This window comes from Limulus polyphemus, unplaced genomic scaffold, assembly GCF_000517525.1.
Source record: "Limulus polyphemus unplaced genomic scaffold, Limulus_polyphemus-2.1.2 Scaffold1193, whole genome shotgun sequence".
NCBI lineage: Eukaryota > Metazoa > Arthropoda > Merostomata > Xiphosura > Limulidae > Limulus > Limulus polyphemus.
In genome coordinates this window covers 171109-197664 of record NW_013666803.1, presented here as the reverse complement: position 1 = coordinate 197664, position 26556 = coordinate 171109, and the positions used below count along the sequence as shown (strand labels likewise).

The window sequence follows — 26556 nt, the reverse complement described above, 5'->3', positions numbered from 1 at the left end:
GGTACACAAGCCTGAAACATTTGGGAACCACTGTCTTATAAGATACTAAATCACCGATTTTTCTCTCTCAAGAGCATACACAGTTTTATTGATTAATGTTCTGCCCTATGGCTTCGTTAGGAGCTTTCTTTAATAGAAAGGCTTCATTGGGAACTTTCTGTAATAGAAAACCGTAAAGCAAAAGACTGAGCAATACATTTTTGGAGATGCTGGTACTTTATCTATCAGACACAGAATCGAATTATTATAATCTCCTCGTAAAGAATCATTTGACCTTTACAGTTATTTATATTATTACAGACAAACAAACAAAAATTCAGAGAAGAACAGCACTGTTGTTTCAAAAATCTTGTCCACAGATTATAGTGAAATTTCGATTAATCTTGTAAGTGTCATCTTTTTAATTGATCCCCAACGGTGACATCACCAGCTATGGACGCTAGGGGATAACTATCACCTAATAATGTCTTCTTTGACCCCACACCATGGGGACGGCTACGAAATGATAGTAGGGAGCGGCGTTACATTCTAAACACTTTAGATTCATATACTTAAAAGATCATATATACTTCAGGTAACTATATACTTGGATAAATCTCTAATTCTTGAAAATTCCATGTACGTGTTATTTCAATTCAAAAATTGTAAAAATTACTAACTGTTACTGAAATTTGTGTTTAAATTTTTATTTTAAAAATCATTTAAAAATCTGGGGGCAGAAGACCCTCCCTATCTAGCTATATTTATCACACTGAAACACCTGCTTGGATAATAACACATCGTAAAATATTGTACGCTATATTAAAAGGATTTTGAATAAGCAAGTCACTTGACAATCACGGCTGATGTAAAATTGCAGTGGAATGGTATGTTACAGATTTACATTTTGACATTGTTTGGCGTCCGTAAAATAATGTGATACCACCGAAAATTGATAGATTTTTTCCCACGCAAAGTATTTATACACTTATATCACAAAGATGTACGTGATTAAATCGACGAATTAGAATTTCCAAGATGAGGATATCCTGTTGGGAAATAAAGAAAATAAACTTACAATAAATAAGTTGTACTCTAGTCGTGGTAAACAAAATGCGGCGTTTTGTAACAGGTGAAAATCCACGAATATGAAGACCCGTAGCAACAATACACAAACGTAACCAAGAAGGATCTTAGCCTGGAAAGGAAACAAAAATTACACGTACACAAACTGCTTGCAAGACATATCTATTCAACTGTGGCATACCTCAAACAGCTGGAGAATGAAACCTATTATTTATGCTATTCTATACCAAAACATACCAGTCAAGTCGTCGGACGCAGCGCCTATGGACTTCTGTGCGATCAGATTGTTGAAACTGGCGCTGAGAAACTGTCGTGTTAATGTACTAGATATATTATGGAAAGCAAACAGGGAGGAGTGGCGTGCTTTGGATTTGACAGCCTTGCAACTGAGTCTTCGGAATAGAAACGACGCTATACGGTTTTGAGATAGAGCATGACCGCACGTGTCGACAATTACTTTTACAACGTGGTGACGCTCCAAGATCGTTTTCATATAACGTATTCAACCTCTAAAGAACTGCTTACGTAATCAAAGTAAAGCCTAAATCCATTTATCGTTATATTCTCGAAACTAATTAGGATTCTGAAAACATCAGCAAACATAGAATATCATACACCAACGTGAAATATATGCAGTTATATTTTTAATATTAAAATGTCGATAACAGCGAGGGTTTCCAACAGATCCAGCAGTGCGTTCTAATCATTAAAAATGTTTGTTGACATTGCACATTCCTAGTTAGAGCAGTGTGTTAAATTAGCTACAATATTCACTGGGTTAATTTTAGTTCTCATCTGTTTAAGTAGCGTTTTGTTCAGAGATGACTCATAATAAGAATTATAAGCAAGTTGTTACTGTGGTATGGAACAAAATGTAAACTGAAACACGAGACAGCTGCTTTGAAGACAGTAGATACGATTACTCTACCGACAACAATCGTTAGAGATAATCTACCTCTTACAATTATCGTTTGTAGACTTAATCTACTATCCACTAGAAATTAGAATAGCCTGAACTTTTGTAATCACAAAATCTTACAGATAATGATGATCCTGATCATACGATAAAATTTGCTGTATCAACAGGAAGAAGTAGTTTTTGTAGTCATTCATTTACGTCACCATGGATTAACAATTGATATTCTAAAGACACGTATTTGCAATTCAAATCACATTACGAGTTAGAACATTGGCCGCTTCTTCATTTTCTGTTCGTTGCGATAGTGTTTATAAATGTCATTGATACAGCGTTTTTTGAAAAGGGTCGAAATCCTGACTCAGAGTTGAGTGAAGTGCATTGCAATATTGATTGATGTATTTCTTTTCCAAAACGGTTGGCGTGAAATAAACTTCCACATTATTAGCTGATATCTCAATAAAAACATTTTGACATAAGACTTATATATTCTAAAAATCAAATATATTTTTCTACGAGTTAACAATTTGACTCTGTTTTCACTGCCATTTATATCTGACTACTGTGAGTTCGTTATAGTTAACAAGAAATAAGCAAAATCTGTTCTATCGTACGCTCGAGCAAATGAAGAGTGAACGTAGTTCCTGGCAGTGTAGTGTAAATTTTTGTTTTCCATTTACGTCTAAAATCTAAACTAGTAGTGTTTCTGATATTCTAAACAAATGCGTTTGTACAAAAGTTTACGGAGGACGTGATCAGCAAACTGGATCAGAAATTGGAACTAAATAGCATACTTAGTAAGAATATGCATGTTATGAGGATAAATTATTTGAATTTTCAAAGAAAATGTGTTGGCTGGCATCATCGTATTTCAAAACTAGTATTATGACTGATTCAAATTGGAGTAGCCGTCTTTAATTTACATTACATTTTTTTTCTCTCTCTGAAGTCGGGCTCTGTTTAGTATCAGCATTAACAGTTCACTCTACAAACCCCAAAATAGCAACATGGCGGTAGGGATGTCCCCTGATTGGATAAATCACACTTATAAATCATCACTGACAGAAGCGCCGTTGATAGCTTCGGTAACTCCAGTTATATTTAACTCCCTTGTCCAAAAGGGCAGCAAAAATTAATCAACTGGCAATCTACATTGTCAGGATAGGTCAAGAAGTATACAACGTTTTCTTTGATCACCAGAGCACGAAAAAGACATCCAAAATAGAACACCAGGTAGGGAAAGGACCTGAGATATTTGCCTTGCAGGGTAGATAGATGTTTAGAACAAAACGATGGTGCCAGAAGGATAATGGTTTGTTTGTCTATAAAATAGATGTTTAGTCAGGGAGGACCTGAACGTTGGGGGGTCCCCCCCTCTCTTTTAGGATGAGTGTTTGTAGAAACATTACTTGTTGACATTCACAAGAGCCAGTCAGGTAAAATAGCCGGAAGGCGATCTGATAAACTGGGAATGGTAGTTAAGTGCCTTGGTAATGTGGAAAGTGCTGCTACGTCAGCTCTTCTTGTGTGTTGATCTTGATTTTGTCTAACCTGCAAATTTCGAAATTTGAATAATACGATATTACGATTATTCGACATGCGGAAGAAATAAACATCTCTTCCTTTAAGTTTTATAAGCTTATGCTTAGATACGTATAAATAACATGATGTTTAAACAACGTTACTTTTTAACGTATCAAAAGTACAAACATTTTGTTCTAATAGATCCGTTTTCCTACGAAGTTATTAATAAGTTTCATTCATTTTTCAACAAGAAAAAGAACTGGTTCTCTTTTCCAAAGCCTGTAAATTATTAATCTGTTCGAATTTAGCTGTTAATCAATCAGTATTATTGTTTTCTGCTAGCAAGCCATCTTTCATTCCTTCTCCTATTTCGAAAACAGTCTTGACTTCTTCCTAACTTTCTATTCTGTATAAGTAAGCACATTAGAATCTGTAAGGCAGTTGGCGCCCATTTTCACCTTTGTGTCAAACGAGAACGTCGTTTGGAATAAATTCAACATGGGATTAAATTTCCCTTCGCGAAACCTTTCGATTACAGTAATTCTGTGGCAGGGTTTTATTATTTTGCAATGCAGCCATAGAATACGAATCAAGTAACGTTTTGAAACCCTAGTGAAACACTCTCCTCAGATTACGTTTTAGTATTAGATTTCCTTTGGAATAAGTTGTACTAATTTTCAAGGTATTCCATGCTTTATATATGAATCAAGTTCAAACACAAAGGCTTTTGGGAAATTAATAACTACTGACAAGAACAAAATATCATGCTTCGTACTTTCGGACCGTAAGAGTAGTGGTCAAATACCACTATTTGACCAGAGTAGCCCACAAATTGTCAGTGGCTGGTGTTGACTATCAGCCTTCCCTTTAGTCTATCGCTTCACAATTAGGGACGGCAAGCGCAGATAGCCCTCAAGTAGCCTTGTGTGAAATTCCACAAAAACAACGACAAAACAAACATTGCTTTCAGGTAGTGTTTGATCTACCTATTTCTTTACGTTAGGTGACATGGAAATATTCCGGAATAGGACTTACTCTTCCTTGCCACCAGGAATAAACCTCAATACGTTGTTGAATTATTTATCCTTTACTATTTTCATTTATAAAGTATACGAATATATCATTTTTAAAGCAATTTCTCAAAACATATTTATTTTATTATGTTAAAAGAAGTTAGATGAAGTTATCAAAAACATCTGTCAGTTGGCTCGAAAATTAGATGCTCTAATTCTAACAGTGGAAGAGTTTTCACCGAATGTTGGATTTGACAACATTTAATGTTTTTAAAGTTAAATGAATAGTTTAAGCTAGTTGTATTCGCGTAGTGATAAGGTGCTCACGTTAAGTTCAGAAATTGATAAAACTGCTCAGTATAATTTCATTGATTGGAAATAACCAGAATTTTTGAAAATAACTTTCTCACAGACCGTTCTTTTTGTCGAAGAAATGTCGCGTTTAATGTTATTTAATTTTTGTCCACGTTTCTTTGGCCAGACAACCACTTGGTTAATTGGGCCACCATACAAACACATGGTGTTACAGAATACATACAGCTTCGAACGGCATGAGCCGACTATAATCAGAACTCACAATTACATGATTATAGATACGGTTCGGCATTAAAAAAAAAAAGTTTGAGGATCTGTTTGAGTGAGGCATATGTTCAAACTAAGCTGCTTCATATGACTTTGAACATTACATTGTGTATTGTCAAACTATGTTTTCAAAGTATAAAGTATACATGGTGGCCCGTAGCCGGAGATGATCAAACTTGAATGTTAGATTGATTCGATGATTATGCAAGTACGGTTTAATCGGAAAAATAAACAAGTTTACGCGGATATTTTGCTATAGCCACCCTGTATGTCGGAACCATAGCTTTAAAAGAACTATATTACGTGCTCATATTTCTTAACATTTTTCTAAATATAGGTTGAATAACCAACACTTTTTATCTCATATATTCGAAAAAACTTTCAGTTTATTAATATATCGTGAGAACACACAGATGGATAAATATGTCATCAACAGTTCGAGATAATAAGTAAAAACTAACGAAATACTCTTTAAGTTTTTATAGTTTTAACGATATTAATAACATCTGGAGCTCAAATTGACGGTCAGCTACTCATAAATCTGAACGAGGAAGGTGAAATCGACAGCGATGACATACAATATTTAGTGCTGGGCGTTTCCAATAACATCATAATTCATTTTCAGTAGTTAGACTTATGTTTCACCAGGTGATATATCACTAGAGGATTTCTTCTCAAGGATTCAAAAGCTCAAAGAATGCCCTTAAGGGGCATCGGTAAGTCTACTGACTTACAATTCTAAGATCCGGAGTTCGATTCCCCGCGGTGGATACAGCTGATAGCCCAGTGTGTCTTTGCTAAAAACCAACATACAACATACAAATAAACTGACGGGCAGCGACGAAGCGCATTTTAACGAATTTTCTTTCAACATTAAGTTTGTCAGGATTTCGATTTTCAGTTTAGCATAAATCTCCTTTCCTTCATTCGTTGTTCGTTGAGTTAACAAATACACTTTTGTTGGTTTGAAACAACAAGTAATACAAACATTAAATTTTATTTGTTATTTTTAAAAACGGCATGATGAAGTTTAGATATTTCAAAACAGAAATATACACTGAAATGGTTTATTCCCAGTTTGCCTCTGAAGAAGAAAGGTCCACCTTTCGAAAGCGCTCGGGTTATAGGGTTTTTCTCATTTTCTTTTAAGACTTATTGAACCTACGTGTTTTTCTAACGTCTGATGGTTTGTTATACACTTCGTACTTGCAATTATCAAACTTTTTTCCATTTTCCATTACGAGGTGGAAGACACCGATTTTTTCTATTTAAAATATAAATTTTTATGTCATTGTATATTATATTGAATATTTAAAGTAACCACAGTTAGTGAATGAATTAGCTATTTGTATAGGCGATGTTTTTAGACACAAATTGTTTGTTTGTTTTTGAATTTCGCTCAAAGCTACACGAGGGCTATCTGCGCTAGCCGTCCCTGATTTAATAGTGTAAGACTATAGGGAAGGCAGTTAGTCATCACTACCCATTGCCAACTCTTGGGTTACTCTTTTACCAACTGACCGTCACGTTATAACGCCCCCAATGGCTGAAAGGACGAGCATGTTTGGTGTGACGGGGATTCGAACCCGTGACCCTCAGATTGCGAGTCGAGTGCCCTAACCACCTGGCCATGCCGGGCCTTTGGACACAGAAACACTCGAACTTTTTTGTGAATATACTATTATTAATTGAAAACGTAAAACTTTTACAGATAGCTTTCAACTTGAATAGTATGTGACTGAACTGAAAACGGTCATGGAAAAGAAAATTAAAGAAACCATTTTGAAAAATGAATTCATTAAATCATTTTATTGCGTTTATCACCATTAATGCTATTTGTTTGACTAAAGGGCGTTTAGTAGAGAACAAAGATATGTAATCTTTATAGTAATTATGAGTTATATAATCGATTTAAAACATACCACGATGATACTAAATTCAGATATAACAAAATATTTAGAACTACAAATTCCTTATGCTAGAGGACTTGTCCCTTAGAAGTCGCTATATGAGCTGGACCTTATTACCTGGATGTCTTAAGAGGAAATAAAACAAATAGTCAAATTCAATCAAATAATTAAACCACGTTTCGCCTACCTGATAAAAGACATCAAATGTAATACAAACAAAAATAGAAATTCTTTGAAAATCAAATATTGAATTCACACATTTAATATTGAAAAATGGTAAATATTTCAGAAGACATAAGTTAGGTAGATATATGTTGCATGTTTTATGCACTTTTCTTGTGAAACGAATTCCACTGCTTCTGATTTGAAGATATTTCATTAGGATCGAGTCTAATTTGTATTGATCTACTTTCTTCGTTGTTGATCGTACATTAAAAGTTATTGTACGTGGAGGCAAAGTATATGTTATGATGTAAGGGGTGGAGACTGAGAATCTACTGAAGCTTTGTGATCTGATCATCTGTAACCAGTCCATTCGTAACAAATGGCAGCAAGCAGATGTGAAGTGTTTGCTCACGTGCTTGTGAACATATCAGACCATTAGGGAAGGGGAAGGATAGTTGAAACTTCTTTACCCCCGGAAACTACGGCTTTCTGACCGGGTCAAACAAACTGTTACTGCTACACGGCTAGGCTCCTCAAGTGGACACCATACAGAGCATCAAGCAGGGTCAATCTTGCTTTCCGGCGAGATATTTCTCAGCTTTGATACCAAGGTCGTGGGAATGAAAGACGTCCAATAGTGCACCCATTATATCAGTACTCCCCTTTTTGACCCGAAGTGGCACTGCCCCACTTTGAGAACACTTTCATGCCGTGCCAAAGTCTATTGTCCTACTGGCAGTATTTCCTTCCATCACAGCAGAGCTGATGAGTTAGCTAGGGTGTGTATTGATCACAGAATGGGTTAGCCTACTAAATAACTCAGTTGGAAGAAGACCACAGTATCTCGTTCATTGTCGTATAGATATTCTGTTGCACATCTCATTGGCGTTCTTTTTTTTGTGCATACATTTTTTTTAAGATTTAACCGACATAATGGAGTTTCTAGAGATTAGTCCAGATAGCGCAGTTGCTTTGCGCAAAAAAAAAAACGCCAATCAATCTTGAGATTAGTTTACCAAACTCTATTTTTTAAGAAGGAAATGAAACGATTATTTAAAGGTTTATATAAGATTTTTGTTGCTTGTGAAATGAAAATCCACACTTTACATAACGTTAGTGTTAGACATACCATGTTTTCAGAAACATTTTTTTCTTGGTTATCTCTTTAAACTATTGTACTTTTTTTTACAGTGAATTCACATCTAAAACAAAAACATAGTTGGGAATTACATCGGGCTTTGACATTGTATTTTTTTTAAACTTAAAAGTTATGACGTGAAATGTTTACATGTTTATCATTTCGAAACAACACAAACTCATAGGAATTTAAAATTGTAGTGTGTCTTTCCAAATGCATTAGATTCCAGGACAGTTTGAAATTAAATAGGAGACTTAATACTTCCAGCGTAAGATTTTCCTTGTTAAAATATCAAGTACGTGTGATATTAAATGTTAGTCGTGTTTATATATTATTTTTTCTCTAAAAAAATTCACGAATGTCTTTAAAGAAAGAGTAATGTTATGTTGAACGTAAAGTTGAATTGTTTTGTATTTATGATAAAGCTACTGGAGTTATCTGCCGCTGTTCCTAATTTTGAACTATTGATCACAGGTAAAACAGCCAGTGAGTAGCACTCTACCAATCACTCTTATAATAACACACCCACAGCTTGAAGTGGATGAATATTTTGTGGTATCACACGGATTCGAACTCGGCTCGTTAACTCGGAAATCTAAAGTTCTACCACAGGGCCAACCCACGCCCATACTTGAATTCACCGTCATGTTGACGTGCCAAGAAGACATTACTGATGGGCCGGGTGTGGCTCAGTGTTGAGCGTGGCGGACTGTGATACCAAGATTCATGGCCCGTGTCTTGTTGCTGCAAGCTTGCGCCCTGAGTGACTTATAATAATGATGGTTTAGTCCTTTTATTCATTTAGAGTAGCTCAAGAGTTCGTGGGTGCTATTGACTAACTACTTTTCTTCTAGTCTATCAGTTCAACATTAGGGACGACCAGCGAAGATAATAGTCCTTTTAGAGCATTACTTGGAGATATTCGAAACAAGCACTGTTAGTGATTATCTCTTCTTCAAAAGGACTATGTGGAAGAGATTTAAAAAAGCTAAATTTAACTGAGTGACTGACATTTAGAATTCAATATGGCATTGAACATTAGATTTTTGATTGATACTAAAGTTATAGCGGTGATTTTATCACGTAAAATACTCGATAGTACGTTTAGAAATTTAATTTTTTATATGGCATTCCGATTTAAAACAGTGGTGAAGGTTTTAAGCACTTGAAATGAAATACAAACTTATTTGAATGTCGTTTGTTTTAGTGCGATTTCAAGTCCAAAGTATATGGAACAACTGTAAGTGAAGGCTGGTTTTGTTTAATGCTCGTTAAAAACAAACAAAACAGTACACCATGCACCGACTGTGTGAACTTTACACAATAGACCTCACTATAGTATTTAGACAAAATCAAATCAATAGAAAATGTGTATAAAACTGTCGAAAATCAGGTGACCTATTAAACCTTATAGTACTAGATCTCATAGCCAAGGCAACAAACTCAAGTAGTATAATCCATAGTTAGCTCTTGTAAACGTTATTTCGTAGTACACTTTCATGATATATAGATATTATCTGGTAATGTACTATTAGTTGCTGTAGACACTGCATGGTATTTACCTTTATCTGCTGTAAACACTATCCACCGTTCAACCTTTAGTAGTGGACACTATTCAGTAAATATACTTTTACTGCTGTAGACACACTGTCTGTTGTTATATATATTGTTTTAAATTCCCGCAGACATCACCCAGTAATATGCCTGTAGCTGCTGTAGACACCACCACACCACCAAGTAATATACCTGTAGCTGCCGTAGACACCAACACACCACCAAGTTATATACCTGTAGCTACTGTAGACACCACCACACCACCCAGTAATATAACTGTAGCTGCTGTAGACACCAACACACCAACCAGTAATAAACCTGTAGCTGCTGTAGACACCACTATGTTATATACTTGTAGCTGCTGTATACATCAGCAAGTAATAAACCTGTAGCTACTGTAGACACCACCACACCACCCAGTAATAAACCTGTAGCTATTGTAGACACCACCACACCACCCTGTAATAAACCTATAATATGTAACTTTCAACTTCTTAGCTTCCTAAACATTTTTACTTCGTTATAAATATTAGACACCATCACAATATCCAGTAATATACCTCTAATAATTAACTCTCAATTTCTTAGCTTCCTAAACATTTTCACTTTATGTTATAAATATTAGGCTATCTCCCTTTAAAATAGTTTACCTCACTTTGAAAGTAGACTTATTTTCTAAAGTTTTCTTTGTCGTTTAATTTTAAATTGAATAATGGTTTATTAAACAACTTTCTACATTATTTTTCTGTTCTTATTATCTTGTAATGTTTTTAGTATTTCAAAAAAGTCAAGCTTTTTATTTTAATCTCCCCTTAGAAGCCGCTTTACACAAATAAAAAATGCAAAAATGGTCTATAAATGACCAACATGTGCCAATGGAGATACCAGGGTTATACTAATTGTACGATCATAGGATCTGTATTAATAAAATGTCAGGAAAGTACAAGATACCATATTTGTAAGTAATTGCTGTATACGCTTTGTTTCCTTTGTTAACCGACGTTACTGTTTCTGGTGTGTATCAGTATTTTCACGCGTGAACACGAGTTTAATGTAAGACAAGATGTTTGCTTCAGTTTACTATTTACATTTCATATGCACTTAATAATTGCCACATGTACCCTCTCGTTATTTCAATTATTGCATATTTAGAATCTCCAATGTATACAAACTAGTAAATAAAGGCGTTGAGAAACAAGCGATCAAAATATAGTAGTGAAGTTCGGTTTATCTAGCTAGTTAGAAGAGATAATATTTTGACACGACTTCGAAATGGAGATAGATGTGTGAAACTAGATTAGCACAGGACATATTATTATCATACGTAATTATAGATATGAGAATACTAAAATCATATCCTCAGTTATTTTATGTATATGATTTTGACGGTGGATATGAAGATAGGTGTGTAAAGCTAGATTAAGTTAGTATCATACACAGGGCTTAACTAGCTATCCTCAGTTATTTTATTTATATGATTTTGACGGTGGACATGAAGATAGGTGTGTAAAACTAGATTAAGTTGGTATCATACACAGGGCTTAACTAGCTATCCTCGGTTATTTTATTTATATGATTTTGACGGTGGACATGAAGATAGGTGTGTAAAGCTAGATTAAGTTAATATCATACACAGGGCTTAACTAGCTATCCTCAGTTATTTTATTTATATGATTTTGACGGTGGACATGAAGATAGGTGTGTAAAGCTAGATTAAGTTAATATCATACACATGGCTTAAGTAGCTATCCTCAGTTATTTTATTTATATGATTTTGACGGTGGACATGAAGATAGGTGTGTAAAACTAGATTAAGTTGGTATTATACACAGGGCTTAACTAGCTATGAGGATACTGAGGTCATATCCTCGTTTTTTTTTGTTTTTTTTGGCTCCTTCACTCACTCATTTACACACACACACACACAAAATCGGAAATTATAGCTGGAAACCTAATGTTGACCTCGGTATAACGCTGGTTCTACTTACGGACAGTATGACGGTCATAGATTTAGATTTGGTTTCAAGCTAATTTCCTTTGTTCTGTCCATTAGTTTACTAATAAAACTCTCGTCCAAAACAGCCATTCCATTGTTTTTATACCTTTGTACAGAAACAAAGATTAGGTACGTTGATAACGTTTTGCGTGAATTCGTTAGTGTCAGAAAAGTATTAGATCTTCATGATGATGTGCTTGTATATGACGAAAGTAAGCACGAACTTCCAAAACATTGTCCAAATCTAATCCTTTCCAAGCAATCTGTCCGTCCGTCAAACCTTGAATCAGAATGCCAGTGAAATATAAATTTTTGAAATCATTTTGTAGATTGCTAGGGATAGAATCGCTGACTATGTATGCAGAGATTACATGAACGTTGATGCTTAATGTACACTAGCAAATCATAAAGGCTAATTAGAAGCCTTAGTATTTTAAGTACAAAATATGACATAATATGAATTAAAAGCAAATTAGTTCACATTCCACATGTGTGTTGTCTTCAAGCTGTGAAATTATTAGTCTCTCTGAGTTTATTGCTTCAATCATGCCGAATCCTTCGCGTTAATGACTGGACATTCTTTATAGTATCATAAATATAACGAAAAGATACGATTGATTATTTATGGAATAAGGAAGGATTGAAAAAGGATGGGGGTGGATGCTGATTAGACTGAGACGGCGCGACAGTAGTGACCCCTTGCCCTCGCGCATGACCACTAGTAGGTTGACAGTAAGTGGTGAAAGCAGCAGCAATGGGAACCATCTGGAACACGTGACTGAGCCCTTGTTTGTCTTGGGGACGTGATCGAGTCGATAGGACTCCAGACTCAGATTAGCAGTTAGTAGATATTCAGGAGCTACACGAAGATTTTAGTCGTAAACAACATTTTATAACAGAGCGAATTCTTTTAAGTCTTGCAGGCGTTGCTCCACATGTTTACTTCCAAAGCAGAATTTTTCTGTGTGTTTTGAAACTCCTGGGGGGAGGGAGTACAATGTATATCATTAGGGTTGGCCTGGCCTAAGGTGTGATAAATTGTATAGCTTAAGGATTAATGGAAAAACAAACAAACTTCTGATGAAGAAAATAGCTGAGAATTTTACGAATTTATTACTTGTTGATATTTAAACTACTTGTAAAAAACGCTTCATTCAATTTATGCTATTTAGTTTCAAATGTTTTCAAATACCCTCACAGGTCAAGAAAAATTAATTCCTGAAAAAGAAAAATAATGTTCTTAGTTTCGCGGTTGTTACGTTATGCGTCAATAGTGTAGAGATAGTATTCAATAAAGTGTATTTTTTGCTGTAGCAGTAATGAACTAATGCAAAAAAGCATACAGTATTAAAAACATTTAGGGTTAGCAATTGCGTGAAAATTATTTTCTAATTATAATCATAATATTATGCAGTTATGAAATTGCAATAAAGTTTCCATAGGAGATGTAATATGAGATCTCTGTTTGTAATTTTTATTGTTTCAGCGCAAAGCTACACAATGGGCTATCTGCGTTCCGCCCACTGTGGGAAATCGAAACCCGAGTTCTATCATTGTAAGCCTAGTGTTTACTGCTTATCCAAACGGGACTCTGTGTTGATGTTGTTAATATACTTGCATCGATAATTGGAGTTTTATGGAGAGAAAAATTAAGGCGTGAAGTACACAAAATGTGTTATACAAATGTGTCGTATTAGTATTAATTATATAATGGTTTATTTAAATGTATTTTGAATACTTGTTAAACAGACCGCTTTTCTCCAAGCCGTGAATTTTCCTCAAAGTTCACAAATGTTTTTCTGCAGTATATATTCTAAGAACTTATGAGTGAAAATATAGCCAACCACACTACCTCTGCCTCTTAAAGCGACGACGAGGCCTTTCGCTCTATACCAGAACTTATCAGGCCGGCTGTGTCAGAACAACTGTTATGGTGTGAATTGTAATTGCTATATATTTGAATTTAGTAATTTGAAAATGAAAATAAGGGTAAGGATTAGCAACACAATATTATTTATTCAGTACGCTTGTTAAAGAAAAGTTTAGTAAAATGTCATTTTATAGTGCCATTTTTCGAAGAAATTGTGGAACATTGATAAATTAAGTAACCAAACTGTTGGAAAGGCGACTCAACTGAGCATTTACATCAAGTCATTAGAAACTTTGAATACCTCAACTTTCAACTATAGGATCATTCTTTTCTAAATAGTAGTAGCATGCTTCACACCAGTCTTCACCCCAACCTTGAATCAACATAACTAGCAGCGCTTTTGCATGCTCAGACTGAGGCTCTTTTGTTGAATAAATGAGAGCGCTAGATATCTGCGTACAGAAGCAGCTTAGTTCTAACATATGCCCACAGCTGACTACGCGACAGCCTTGTCGCTTCTGGTGAAGACTGGCTCAATTCCTTTGAATTAGTGTGTCGGGAAACATCGAACCCTTCACAGTAAGTTATTTATAGCTCTTTTTTCAACATTTAATTTCTCAGTGCTAGACCCGAACCCTGGTTCGTGGACCACAAATATGATTGGCGAGTAAGGCATTTCCTGTCACTACTGATAGCAGTGAAACTTATGTATGTGTGTCTATCGATGTGCCATATGTTGTACGGATTACTGCTTTTCCTTCTTAAGTCTCAATTCCAGTGCGTGTGTATGAAGTAACTGATACAGTTAGTCCAGCTGATTAACAGCCCAACAAAGTAAATTTCAACATTTCTGTCATATAGAAATATGTTTATAATGTACTCGGTTTCATCAGTAACACTTCGCTCCAATGTTTCCAACTATCAGAAAGAACATTTAGAAGATGAATATGAATTAAAAACTCCAGTTTCTTCCACGAATCGTAGGCTTCCGATTTCAACTAGAGATGTAATTATAATGTTACAAATGCTACAGCTAATTTCAGAGTTTTTATCTTAGTATCTTGTGTCAAGTCATAATATGGTTACATTATCTAAGTAAATATGCACGAAGTCGTGTTTTTTGTTGTTGTTGTTTTTTTTAAACGCACATCAAATATAATTTCAGGAGAAAATTACTTTCTGTTAATAAAAGAGTAGCCCAAGAGTTGGCGGTGGATAATGTTGAGTAGCTGTCTTGCCTCTAATCTATCACTTCTAAATTAGGTTGGTACAGATAGCCCTGTAGTAAATTTGCGCGAAAATTTTTAAACAAATGAAGCTATTGAACAATTTATTATAAATATGTGAACAAAATGCTGTGCATGTAATTTTAAAGTTTAAAAAGCCTCGTTAAATAAAACAAACTCCATTTTATCTGATTTTAAACTATTCTGCAATATTCATTTTTTTGTAGTTTTATTACTTTTTTTCTTGCCAGAAACATATGTTGAAAGTAATCATTAAACTACTTTTATAATGTATTTCGTCACTTCTGTGACATATTATATATATATATATGTATATTAAATTTTGGAACGTTTTACGTGATTCTACTCATAAAAACATAACTCACTTTACAGCATCGTTGATAGTTTTATAGTGAACTATTGTGTTAAATGATCATTCTATATGAACATTTTATTTACTGTTGATAGTAGAAACTCGAATTGCACAATAAAGCGATTTATATACAACAGTTTCTCTTTCTTCCAATAAGATATCATCGTAAATTATCTGAATGGATTTGTTTGTTCGATTATTATTAAGTACAAAACTACATAATGTACTATTTGTGCTCTGCCCTCCACGTGTATCGAAACCTGATTTTTAGTTACTACTCCCCAGACTTACCGCTTAGCCCCCGGGAAGAGGGGAGGGCTATAAGAATGGACATTTCACAATTCAAGAGTGATTGAGAATGGACATTAGTATTATTGAGCAATACATTTGACAGCTGTAATTGTAGCAAGAAGAGACAACCACTACTTATGAATTGGTTGTTTGGAGAAAGGAGAATGACATTATTTAGCTTTTCGCACTATGCCATGGTGTTACAAGGACAGTAAGATTTGTAATTTATTTTCTACTCTCGACCTTCTAGGAACTCCAGTGAATAGGATTCCAATTATGGCCAAGCAAGTATTGGACTTATACGAACTTTACAAACTTGTGGTAGCAAGAGGAGGTCTGGTGGAGGTTATTAATAAAAAGATTTGGAGAGAAATTACCAAAGGACTCAACCTTCCGTCTTCCATTACCAGTGCTGCCTTTACACTACGCACACAGTAAGCCATTATCATATTACTCTTCTTGTACTTTATTTATACATGACTTAGTGGATTAGTTTGGAAAAGAGAAACTTTAAAACTAGTCTAATGGGAAATAGTAAGCTGTGTAAGTTTCTTAATTAGTGACATCGTTAGTTTAATAAATTGTTACTAAAATTATATGTCCAAATAACAATATGTAAATAGTTACTAAGTTATCGAAAATAAAATGGATATACTTTCAAATTTGAAACCAAGTATACCACTGGGGAAGATCTAATTGTTGATATTTCTCAGAAGGTGAAATTAAAACCTGCATGGCATGTGGACTAGTGGTTATTAACATGTCGAACTGCAGATCATAGAGCCCAAATAGTTCCAAATAGTAATGCTGCTGAACATGCTTCACACTTTAGCTATTGGTGCATTATGAAAGTGACAATCAATTCCTTTATTCGGTTGAAAGAGTTGGACAAAGCACTCATGGCGGTGGGTACTTTTCGCTAGCGACCCTCCGTCTGAGCAGTGGTTCAAAGTGATTTCATTATGTACATAAATTTGAATACAATATTCGTTTTTTAAAATGCATTAAACTTCAGAAAGACCTATCAAAACGAGACAAGTTTATAATAATATTTCATGCACATTCAAGACCTTATTTTTTATTTTTCTCCAATTAACTTTACATATCTTGATGTGTATATCAAGCAGCGTTGCCGACTGTGTAATCTTGACGTCACAAGTTGTTGTGAGGAACTGGGCGAGCCAGTTTAAATTTGGTACTGGAATTCAGCCCCCCCCCTCTTCAACGTCCCCTTGCGTTCGAGTTTAAATGGATAAACAATGCGACAAAGTAAACTTTTGGCAGCCATTTCAATTTTTACTACGTGAAACGGACGCAAAATTCAAGTGACGTTTACTGGCGCGCCTACTAGAAGTATCTTTTTTGATCGCCCATATTGAAGTAGACCTTTGCGGCGAATGACACACACGCGCATGCTGGTCCCACCTTCCCCGCGAAACCAACGAAATAAATGCCATGCGAGGTATACATATACATATATATATATATATAAAGTCATGAACATTGTGTAACACACACACACACACACACACACACATATATATCATACTTATACCTTTTATAGAAAAATGTCAACTATCACAGGTATAATGCAATAATAGTAATAATCGGTAATACAAACTGAATGTGGTTGACTTTTATTACATTATTTAAATTTAGATGTTACGTTGGCTGATGATGGGGCTAGTATTTGATGGAAAACGTAAACTGAACTTTGTAATTTACGGATTACCTTCTCCTAATAGTGTAATTTCACATAATTTCCAGAAGATTATTTTAATAGACTCTTTATACATTTTCTCTAACTTGAATTCAGTTGAAATTGCACCATCTTAATCTGCGATCGACAGATTATTTGTGTTTGGATTCCTGGTTACATGGGAATCTCTGGGAATGAAATAAGTGACTAGGATGTTCAATTTTCTGTTGGTTCAGCAATGTTCTAACTCTTTAGTTTGTTGCCTCACTTACACTTTGTTCCCTTTTGTTTGTAGTATAAGCACAAAGTTGCTCTGCCCACCACGGGCATCGAAACCCGGTTACTAGTGTTCTATGTCCGCAGACTTATCGCTGTGCCACTGGGAGAGGGGGGGGGGGCTTGTCCCATTTGATAGGCCTCTTGCTGTGTTACAGATTTCGTGTAATGATATTCTTATGAATTGCAGCTTGGAATATGCCCTGTGAACCATATTTTTACATCAGATAGGACTAGCGTATTTCTCTAACTAGTTGGACTTGGTTTTGTTTTGAATTTCGCGCAAAGCTGCACGAGGGCTATCTGCGCTAGCTATCCCTAATTTATCAGTAAAAGACTAGAGGGAAGACAGCTAATCATCACCACCCACCGCGAACTCTTGGGCTACTATTTTTACCAACGAATAGTGGGATTGACCGTCACATTATACGGCTGAAAGGGCGAGCGTGTTCAGTGGGACGAGGATTCGAACCCGCGACCCTCAGATTGCGAGTCAAGCGTCCTAATTACCTGAACATGCCAGACCCCCCACTAACTAGTGTCAGGCTTTTGAAACTGTAGATATAGTGTATATTATTTTCTTTGATGTTAGTTTCGTTAATAGTATTGATTAAAATACGTAATATATTATTATTTTTCTTTTTGTCTTTTCATGAGGATTATTTTGCATTTTAGCATAGTATATGGATTTAAGGCTAACGTAAGTCTCCTTAGTTGGTCGAACCGAACCTCGTAGGAATTATGGCCGAAAATATTGCTGACAGCAAGAATACTGAACTGAATAATCAGCGCATTCTAATCATTAGAAGCGTTTGTTTTATGATGTGCATGGTTCTAGTTAGAACCGTATATACTAAATCAGCTGTATTAATTACTGGGTTAATTTTTGGTTATGATATATGTAGTTAGCTCGCTTTGATCATAAGTTAATACTGATGTATTGTAACTGCATATTGATCTGGTTTGTGCTAGTTCACGTTTCGAAGTAATATACCACTTCTAAATTTTATAATCATGGCATTTTTTGACCTAAAAGTCTTTGATTTCATTATACTGTCATATACATAATTGGTCATTATGGTGGCTATAACACTACCTTCAAGATATGTTTTAGTCCTCACCCACAGTGGTTCTGTTATTGCAATCTGTTTCAGTTATTTTAATCTTATTCTGTCTCATTAGTAGCAATTACATTTCTAAAGCTAGTTAGAGCTGATGAGTAGTAGTGTTAGATCTGAGGCTTGTCGACTTCAGCATTCATATATACTTTTAATCTTTATACATATTTTGTATATATACAAGTCTTGCGAACAAAGTCTCCACGGTGAGCTCCTACCGTACTGTGTGTGTGTGTGTGGCCCACTTCTACAGACAAGTTCACTTCACTCATTCCGCTTCGTACTTCTATTAGTATTATTTGTTTGTTTTTATATGCGACACTTTCTTGTTATTGTTGGCCTTGGTTATGTATATGTGTGTGCCTGCGTATATATAAGGTACAGAGAGAGTTTGGCTCTGATATTTGCGTGACGAGTTTTTGCGTTAGCTGTCCCTAATTTAGGCGAGTCGTACACTGTATACAGCACACTGGCATTTAACTGCCGGATGCGGACCGTACCCTATACGGCGAATCAGCAGTCAATGAGTTAAATGATACACTAGAGGGAAGACACCTGGTCAACAACACAAACCGCCAACTCTTGGACTGCTTTGATCGTATGGTGGAATTTGACCATTTTTATAACTGCCCCAAAGCGTGGAGTGTGATTTTGCGGTAATGGGACACGAATCATAGACTCTCGGATTCACAGTCCGGCAAGCTAACTGTTAGGCTACGCCAAGTCGAGAGAGAGAAGTATTGTATTGTTTGTAATTAAGCACAAAGCTACACAATGGGCTATCTGTGCTCTGCCCACCACGGGTATCGAAACCCGGATTCTAGCGTTTAAGTCCGCAGACATACCGCTGTGCTACTGGGGGGCGAGAGAGAGAAAGAGAGAGAGTGTGTGTAACCTATTTTGTATGCTTGCGCAATGTTTAATATACATATGGGGTTGTGAAACCAAGCTCACAAAAAATGACACATTAAATACATGTATCATGATAAGGGACAAAATGCAATGAACAGGGTAATTATAATCGATGGTATGATAATAATCTTGTTGTTCACAGGTAACTGTTCATTAATTACAACTGCATACCTGTCATTCTGCACTGGAATTTATTAATATAAGTTGTACGTCTAAAAAAAGTCTTTGTTTTAGATCAACGAAAATATAAAATCTCGTACGTGTTTTGATTATATATATGTATATATTTTCTTCTCGAGTTTTTTTCTACATCTACGTTGCACACACCGCATAGAAACTGCGTGTACCTTTTACTGTTCTAAGAGGGCTAATTAAATATATATGTAAAATGAGCTTATATTAAGGATTAAAGCAGATAAATATAAAATGTTAGTCATTTGTTGTCAATGGTGAAAAATAAATCTCCCTCATTCGACTCGATCTTTATTTAGATCTTGCTCAAAAATTATAGAGCTTCTAAATATGGTTACCAAAATACTTACAGAGTGAAAATATGATTCGTGACTTTTAATATCCTTTAAAAATACACAACACATAAGGTATTAAAAATGTATAAAAATTATTTATTATATTAAGACGGTTCTAAAATAGTAAGGTCTTGTTGCCACTAGATATGGCAGATATGTTGTAGCTGAAATATTGTCATATACTTTTATTTACTTCCACTCGGAAGTTCTTACTAATAAGTACTTCCTGAACGTAATAAGTACTTTAATTTCTGTGTGTTTTATCCAATCCCCTTGTATTCGATCATATGTTATAATGTAGGCTGCGCCATCTGTTAGGACTCCGAATAAAGATTATAACCTTACAATTTCAAACGTTTTCACATATGGAAACAGAATTTATATTATAACACTAAAACCAAGAAAAACCAAAAATACTAGATTTTTGTTTTTACGGCCCGTCAACTACAAATATAGGATCTTAATGACTACACAATTAAATATTAGAAATAATGAGCATAAACACTTGAATTGTGTATATTCTACACTTTAAAAAACAATGTCCTAGTACTACAAAGAACAAAGCTGTGTATATCCCAGTTTTAAAAGTGTTAGTAGGCTTTGATATTAGTCCTTAAGATGCTGTATAAAGCAATAACATAAGCTGTCGTAATGCTGTTATGTTTTCAAATGCTCAAGATTGTGAGATACGGTCAAATTATGAATGTCATACTTCGGTTAGGGTTTATAGTCACTTTTTTCAAGCTTCAGAGGAAAAAATCCTCAATGGAAATATTCGCCAGTTGAGAAAGGAAATATTTAATTTATGTTAGCAAATTATTTAGCTATATTGGAACAGGATGCAAATTATGATGTCTCGTACCTGTAAAACAAGTGATAGGCTTAACAGTTATTAGGTAACGACTACCGATCAGCAACTAGTTCGTATCTACGGATATCAGTTCTATAAAAACTACAACTACTACTGAAAACGTTTCGGGAGATAGAGCCATTATCTGGTGAGGTGAACTGTGACTCTTTATCTGCAGGGAACTCTCTCTCTCTCTCGCATGTAGATAAGCACCCCTTATAGAGTTGGAACAGATGTAGCTTTTCGCCATTCACCGAAAAACGAGAGCTTTAGGACGGACGCTCATGGCGTTTCACAACCCAGTGAAGCCTTTAAGAATAAATTCTACAGTCATTTGATCAATTGATCAGATGCAAATTTTGTGGAGTAGCTTAAAATATCTAGCGACCCCTCGTTCTACACTCCTGGACTAGCTCGAGGAGTCCAGCGGTGTGTCGAGTCTCTAATTATCTTCCTTGTTCTAACTTTGGCGCCGCCATAAGCTGGTTGTTAGAATTGTTTGGAGTTATGGAAATGGGAAGAAGGTTAGAAGATCTGAATGGTTGCCCTACCGGCACTGCTTGAAGTTGTTTAATTTATCTAAAACCGCATTAAGTTAATATACCATAGAAATATAGTTTGAAGTGATCAAAACCGAAATGTGTAATTATACTTGTTTATAAATTTTATCACGCTTGTTTTGTTTAGACTGCTAAAACATTATGGTATTTTCAGCGTAGTACTGTTTTATTTATGTTTGGAATTTTCTGAATAAACTTTAAAATCATAGTACTGGTGTGAGAATGATGTTCTAGGTGTATTTATTACTGAGAGGCAGATGCTGTGTTTTTATCTATTGCATATTCTTGCGTAGCCTATGAAATTTTCATGTGATTTACGAAGAAGTAGAAATGAAAGTCAAAAGAAAAAACTACAACGCCGTGATAACAGTAGAATTTCGGAGCATAATTGAACTGTATAGAAAGTGTTGGCAGTTGTCATCACAATTACCAGTGGACCGGGTGCTGACTGTTAGCATGTCAGACTGTGGGATATATGGTTCTTCTCCCATTGCCGCAAAGGTGCACTCCAGACCATGAGGTCTTGGGTGCGTTATAAAAAGTAACGGTCAAATCCCAAGATTCGATTAAAGTAGTCCAAAAGTTGGCGGTGGATGCTGCATCCGTATAAAATTATAATATTTCAGAATCATGTACTTTTATGAAGAATTTACTAATCTTAAATTATTTGTGGTTCCTTGTACACTTGAGAATCTCTGCTCTGTGTATTGTTAGTTGTGTCCATGAATCCAAAAAATGTAATATGATCTACGTTGTAGATATTCTGTTGTAAACATTTGTATTTTATAAATTGTGACATCTATAGTTAATGGAAAATTAACTAATTCATTTATTCACGAATATTTAGTTTCTTGTTTAATACTTATAGAACAAAGTACAATGACAGTGTGAGTTTGTATTGTGAATCATGGGATTTATCGGATTGATGAAGCATTTCTCAGGCTTAATGATATTTTGCAGTGTGCTGAGATGAGTCATATTACATAATGACGTATATACTTGCTAGAAGTAAAGATTTTAGAATTAAGTTAACCTACAGCGAGCGCCTGTAAAATTATTTCAGAGTTTTCTGTACCTCATGAATCTGTTTCCTCGGTTTGCCAAGAACCGTAATTTGATTACAGAAAAACTCCAGGGGTTTCAGAGAGAACTTGTAGAATGACGTCGTTGCGGGAGTCTGACTCATCCAATAGCTTGATACATTTGCACTAACATATGTGTTATGTGTAGTAATACACATACAACGTAGTAGGCTTCCTTTCTGCCAGAAGGGGGGCCTAATTGGATTTTTTTTTTTTATGTTTGCACGTAGGCATAAAATTCATAACCATATCATTGAAATATAATGCGCATGCGTGGAATATAAAGTATTTCCTTTGGCAATTCAGCTGAAATAACGAAAATATGGCTTCACGTTAATTGCGAATTAGTTAATCTTGATATAATACACTTATAAAACATCAGTGAAGCACGACAACGAAAACTTTAACAAAAGACAAAAAGTGTGTATGTAAACACAGACTTCTACCGTGCTATACATTCGAAATGTTAACCAATAGACATCCCTATTGCTAAAACTTTAAAGAGTACCTTCCAATTAATCGTATGCAGTGTTCGCCTAGAACAATTAATATTACTGTGATAAAATAGTCTCTCTGGTATAGTGGTGTGCGTGGGAAATAATTCTGTTTGTCGCTTCGTAGTGCAATAGCTTTTTCTTTTTTTTTAAAGTTCAATTTATATTGTCTCAAGTCATTAGTGATCGTTGTTGTGAGTACTCATTTGTTTTTAGATAAGTTTATAGAAACGTGGCAAAAATACAATGTTTGAGTTTCTGTGAAATCTTAAAAATGTTTCAATCATTTCTTGCAACATGTTATTGAAAACAGTGTGTTAAATAATATCAGAATGTTATCTGGAATGCACATTGTTATCTGGAAACCATCGTGTTACGGTTACTTACAAAACATCATTTTAAATTTATAGCGTAAAAATGATTTTAGAGTATGTTTTAGGCGACGAGTTTTGGATACAAGTATGTGTTTTATTCTAAAATAAGATTTGTTTTAGAGCAAAGCCACACTGGACTGTATGCTGTGTATGAAAAAAATCGAAATTGGAATTTTGAACCTAAACTGCAATTTATGTAAGACATGGGCTAAAGGTCAGAAATCCCGAAGGTTTAGGCATAGTCATAATTTATTTTTGAACTACTCACCAGAGAGAGGGCAATCAGTCAGTAGCACCTGACGCGACAAAGGCTTTGTCCGGTTCTTTGAAGCGAAATAATAGAAGTAATTGTCACTTGTATAAAGTGCCCACAGCTAGTAGCGCGAAGCGTTTAGCGGCATCACATCTCAAACCTTTGACCCCCTGATCCATAGCCCGGCATACTAACCACTAAGCTGACTTGATTGATTTAAATGTTAGATAGGTATGTTCATAGAAATTTTACAGTGATCAAAATTATACATGTCTTAAATGTTAATGTAATAAAACATAGAATACTTGGTCTTACATTTATTCAACTCTGAATCTATATTTTTCGGCATCACACCAGATGTTCTGAGAAATAAAAAGAAGGCCGTCTGTTAAGGAAAAGAGGTCTTTTTAAGAAGAGAAAAATTATAAAAGTGTAGAGTACCCTGAAATATTTTTTCTTCAATTAGTATCTTTTCAAATCACACCTGCAAAAAACTTCTCAACTCATAACATAGTTCCATATGATTTAATAGAAAATTCAAATGACGTAAATATACTTAAAATAGTTTCAATTATATTGCAAACAGCCGAATTCAATTATTATAAAAAAAGAAAAAATATATTACCTTAAAAATTACACATATGAAAAGCAGATACTTTAAGGCAAAAGGTTATAAGAGTTATCAAGTGGATCTTGTAATAAGTAAATTGGACAAACGATATCCATCATAAACTAAAATTTCCTCCGTTAACGCTAAACTAAAAAGGTTGAAACCCCTTCTAAGCCGCACTAAGTTTCTTATTAATTTCTATCAATTCATTCCATAGGTAGAGAATGAACGAAGATTGTTTGGTTTGTTTGTTTTGAATTTCGCACAAAGCTACACGAGGGCTATCTGCGCTAGCTGTCCCTAATTCAGTAGTGTGAGACTAGAGGGAAGGCAGCTAGTCATCACCACCTACCGCCAACTCTTGGGCTACTCTTTTACCAACAAATAGTGGGATTAATCGTCACATAATAACGCCTCCACGACTGAAAGTGCGAGCATGTTTGGTGTGACGGAAATTCGAACACACGACCCGCAGATTGCGAGTCGAGCGCCCTAACCACCTGGCCATGCTAGGCCTATGAACGAAGAAATAAATAAATAGACGAATAAAGATAGAGAAACATTTTAAGATATGTTATATGTCTTAATAGGTTTTCAATATTTTAGGAACGTTTAAAGGTGGCCTAGTGGTCAGCGAGCTTGGACTGTCAGTCGGAAGATTCATGGCTCGTGACCCTTTGCCGTGAATGGGCTATAAGAATAACGGCTAGATCCCACTATTCAAACAGATAAGATAGCCCAAGAATTGGCAGTTGGTATTGTTGACTAATTGCCTTCCCCTAGTCTTATCAGTTCAGAATTAGGAAGGCCACGCGCAGGTAGATTTATAAGTAATTCTGAAACAGATTAACACGCTAGATACTTTGTCTTTTTGTGATATCGTTCTTACTTTGTGTGCAGGTATAAATAGTTGAAAGTAAATGTATTTGCCTGTTTTTCGAGTAATGTTTTTTATCCTTTAAAGTATTTTCCCGTGCTCTCATGTATCGCCTTATCAGTGTGCATTTGTTCGACCAACAACTCTATACTATCATAATACTTAATTTTGCTTCCACTATCTGTTGTATCTCCGTTTTTCTGAAGTAGCATAACATTGTTTAAATTACTTTAGATCGAAAATTTTCCAACGTTGATTTTTATCATATTAGGAGGAAGCTATTTATCAGTTACTGAACATAATGTTGTGAGATGGAATACCGATGAAGCAAAATCATTTCGTTGATTTTTTAAATGGTAAAGTCAAAGGTCACGGGTCACATGGCTGACGCCTCACTACTTTCTTACCTGAACTCTAGATGTATTGAATTATACCTGGTGTACCTTGAAAAACTAAGGAAAGAGAAATGCTTTCCCGAATAGTCGTATTTACATAATGATATTTTTCCCTGTTTAACTGCTATGCATAATCAAATACTTTTTTTAATTGCTCCTTTTTTTAAAATAATTATCCTTTACATGGCACTCATAATTAGTGTTAGTTATGCTGAAGCCTTCGTTTTCTGAGCTGCTATTGGTTAATGGACCCTTCTTGCTCACATAAGCAACCGAGTTTGAACTTGGCTCCCGCAGTCATGAATTATTCATGCGTAAGTTGCAGATTTATTTTACTAGTTGACAAGAAGAATGTCTTTGAATTAATATAAAAAACTAAATAAAATGATGTAGTTGTCCACGCGGAAATCCAGTTTCCCTACGTATATTTATATGCAGTACAAGATATGTCACTAGTTTAATCTGTTTGATTATTACTTTTGGGTCTAATATTACACAAACGCACGAAGAGCGTAGAAATTACTGCATAATTAAATACTATGAGCGCTTCTTGGGCATTTAATCTCGGTTAAGCGTTTATTGGTATTGGGACTTTGTGGAATAAAAATAGTCCCTTGGAAGGTCTGGTCTTAAGTTTCAATACTAAATTAACTCAATTTCTCTCTGATTCTCTCCCGTCTTTCTGTTCATGTTTTATTTCTAAACAGTTTCGTATTCTCCCTGTATATGTATCTTTTTGTTTTTTATCAACAGTATAAAATTGCCTAAACATGCAGTGGCCACAACAATAATGTTCTAGCACCTGACTTACACAAACAGCCACTAATTGTTGACATTTAACATAGGGTGTATTTTTATGTTAACTCTCTTCTTAAAAAAAACACATGTACTGTTAAAGAAATCTTA

At 35.1% G+C, this 26556-nt stretch overlaps 1 protein-coding gene across 1 annotated transcript in view; it reads left to right on the top strand.

The window, feature by feature from the left end:
- Positions 1-26556, top strand: part of LOC106462536 (AT-rich interactive domain-containing protein 3C-like) — a 104868-nt gene that overhangs the window by 68540 nt on the left and 9772 nt on the right. The window contains exon 5 of the mRNA XM_022389840.1: positions 15874-16057. Within this exon, the coding sequence (XP_022245548.1) occupies positions 15874-16057 (184 nt within the window). The remainder of the gene's footprint in view (positions 1-15873; positions 16058-26556) is intronic.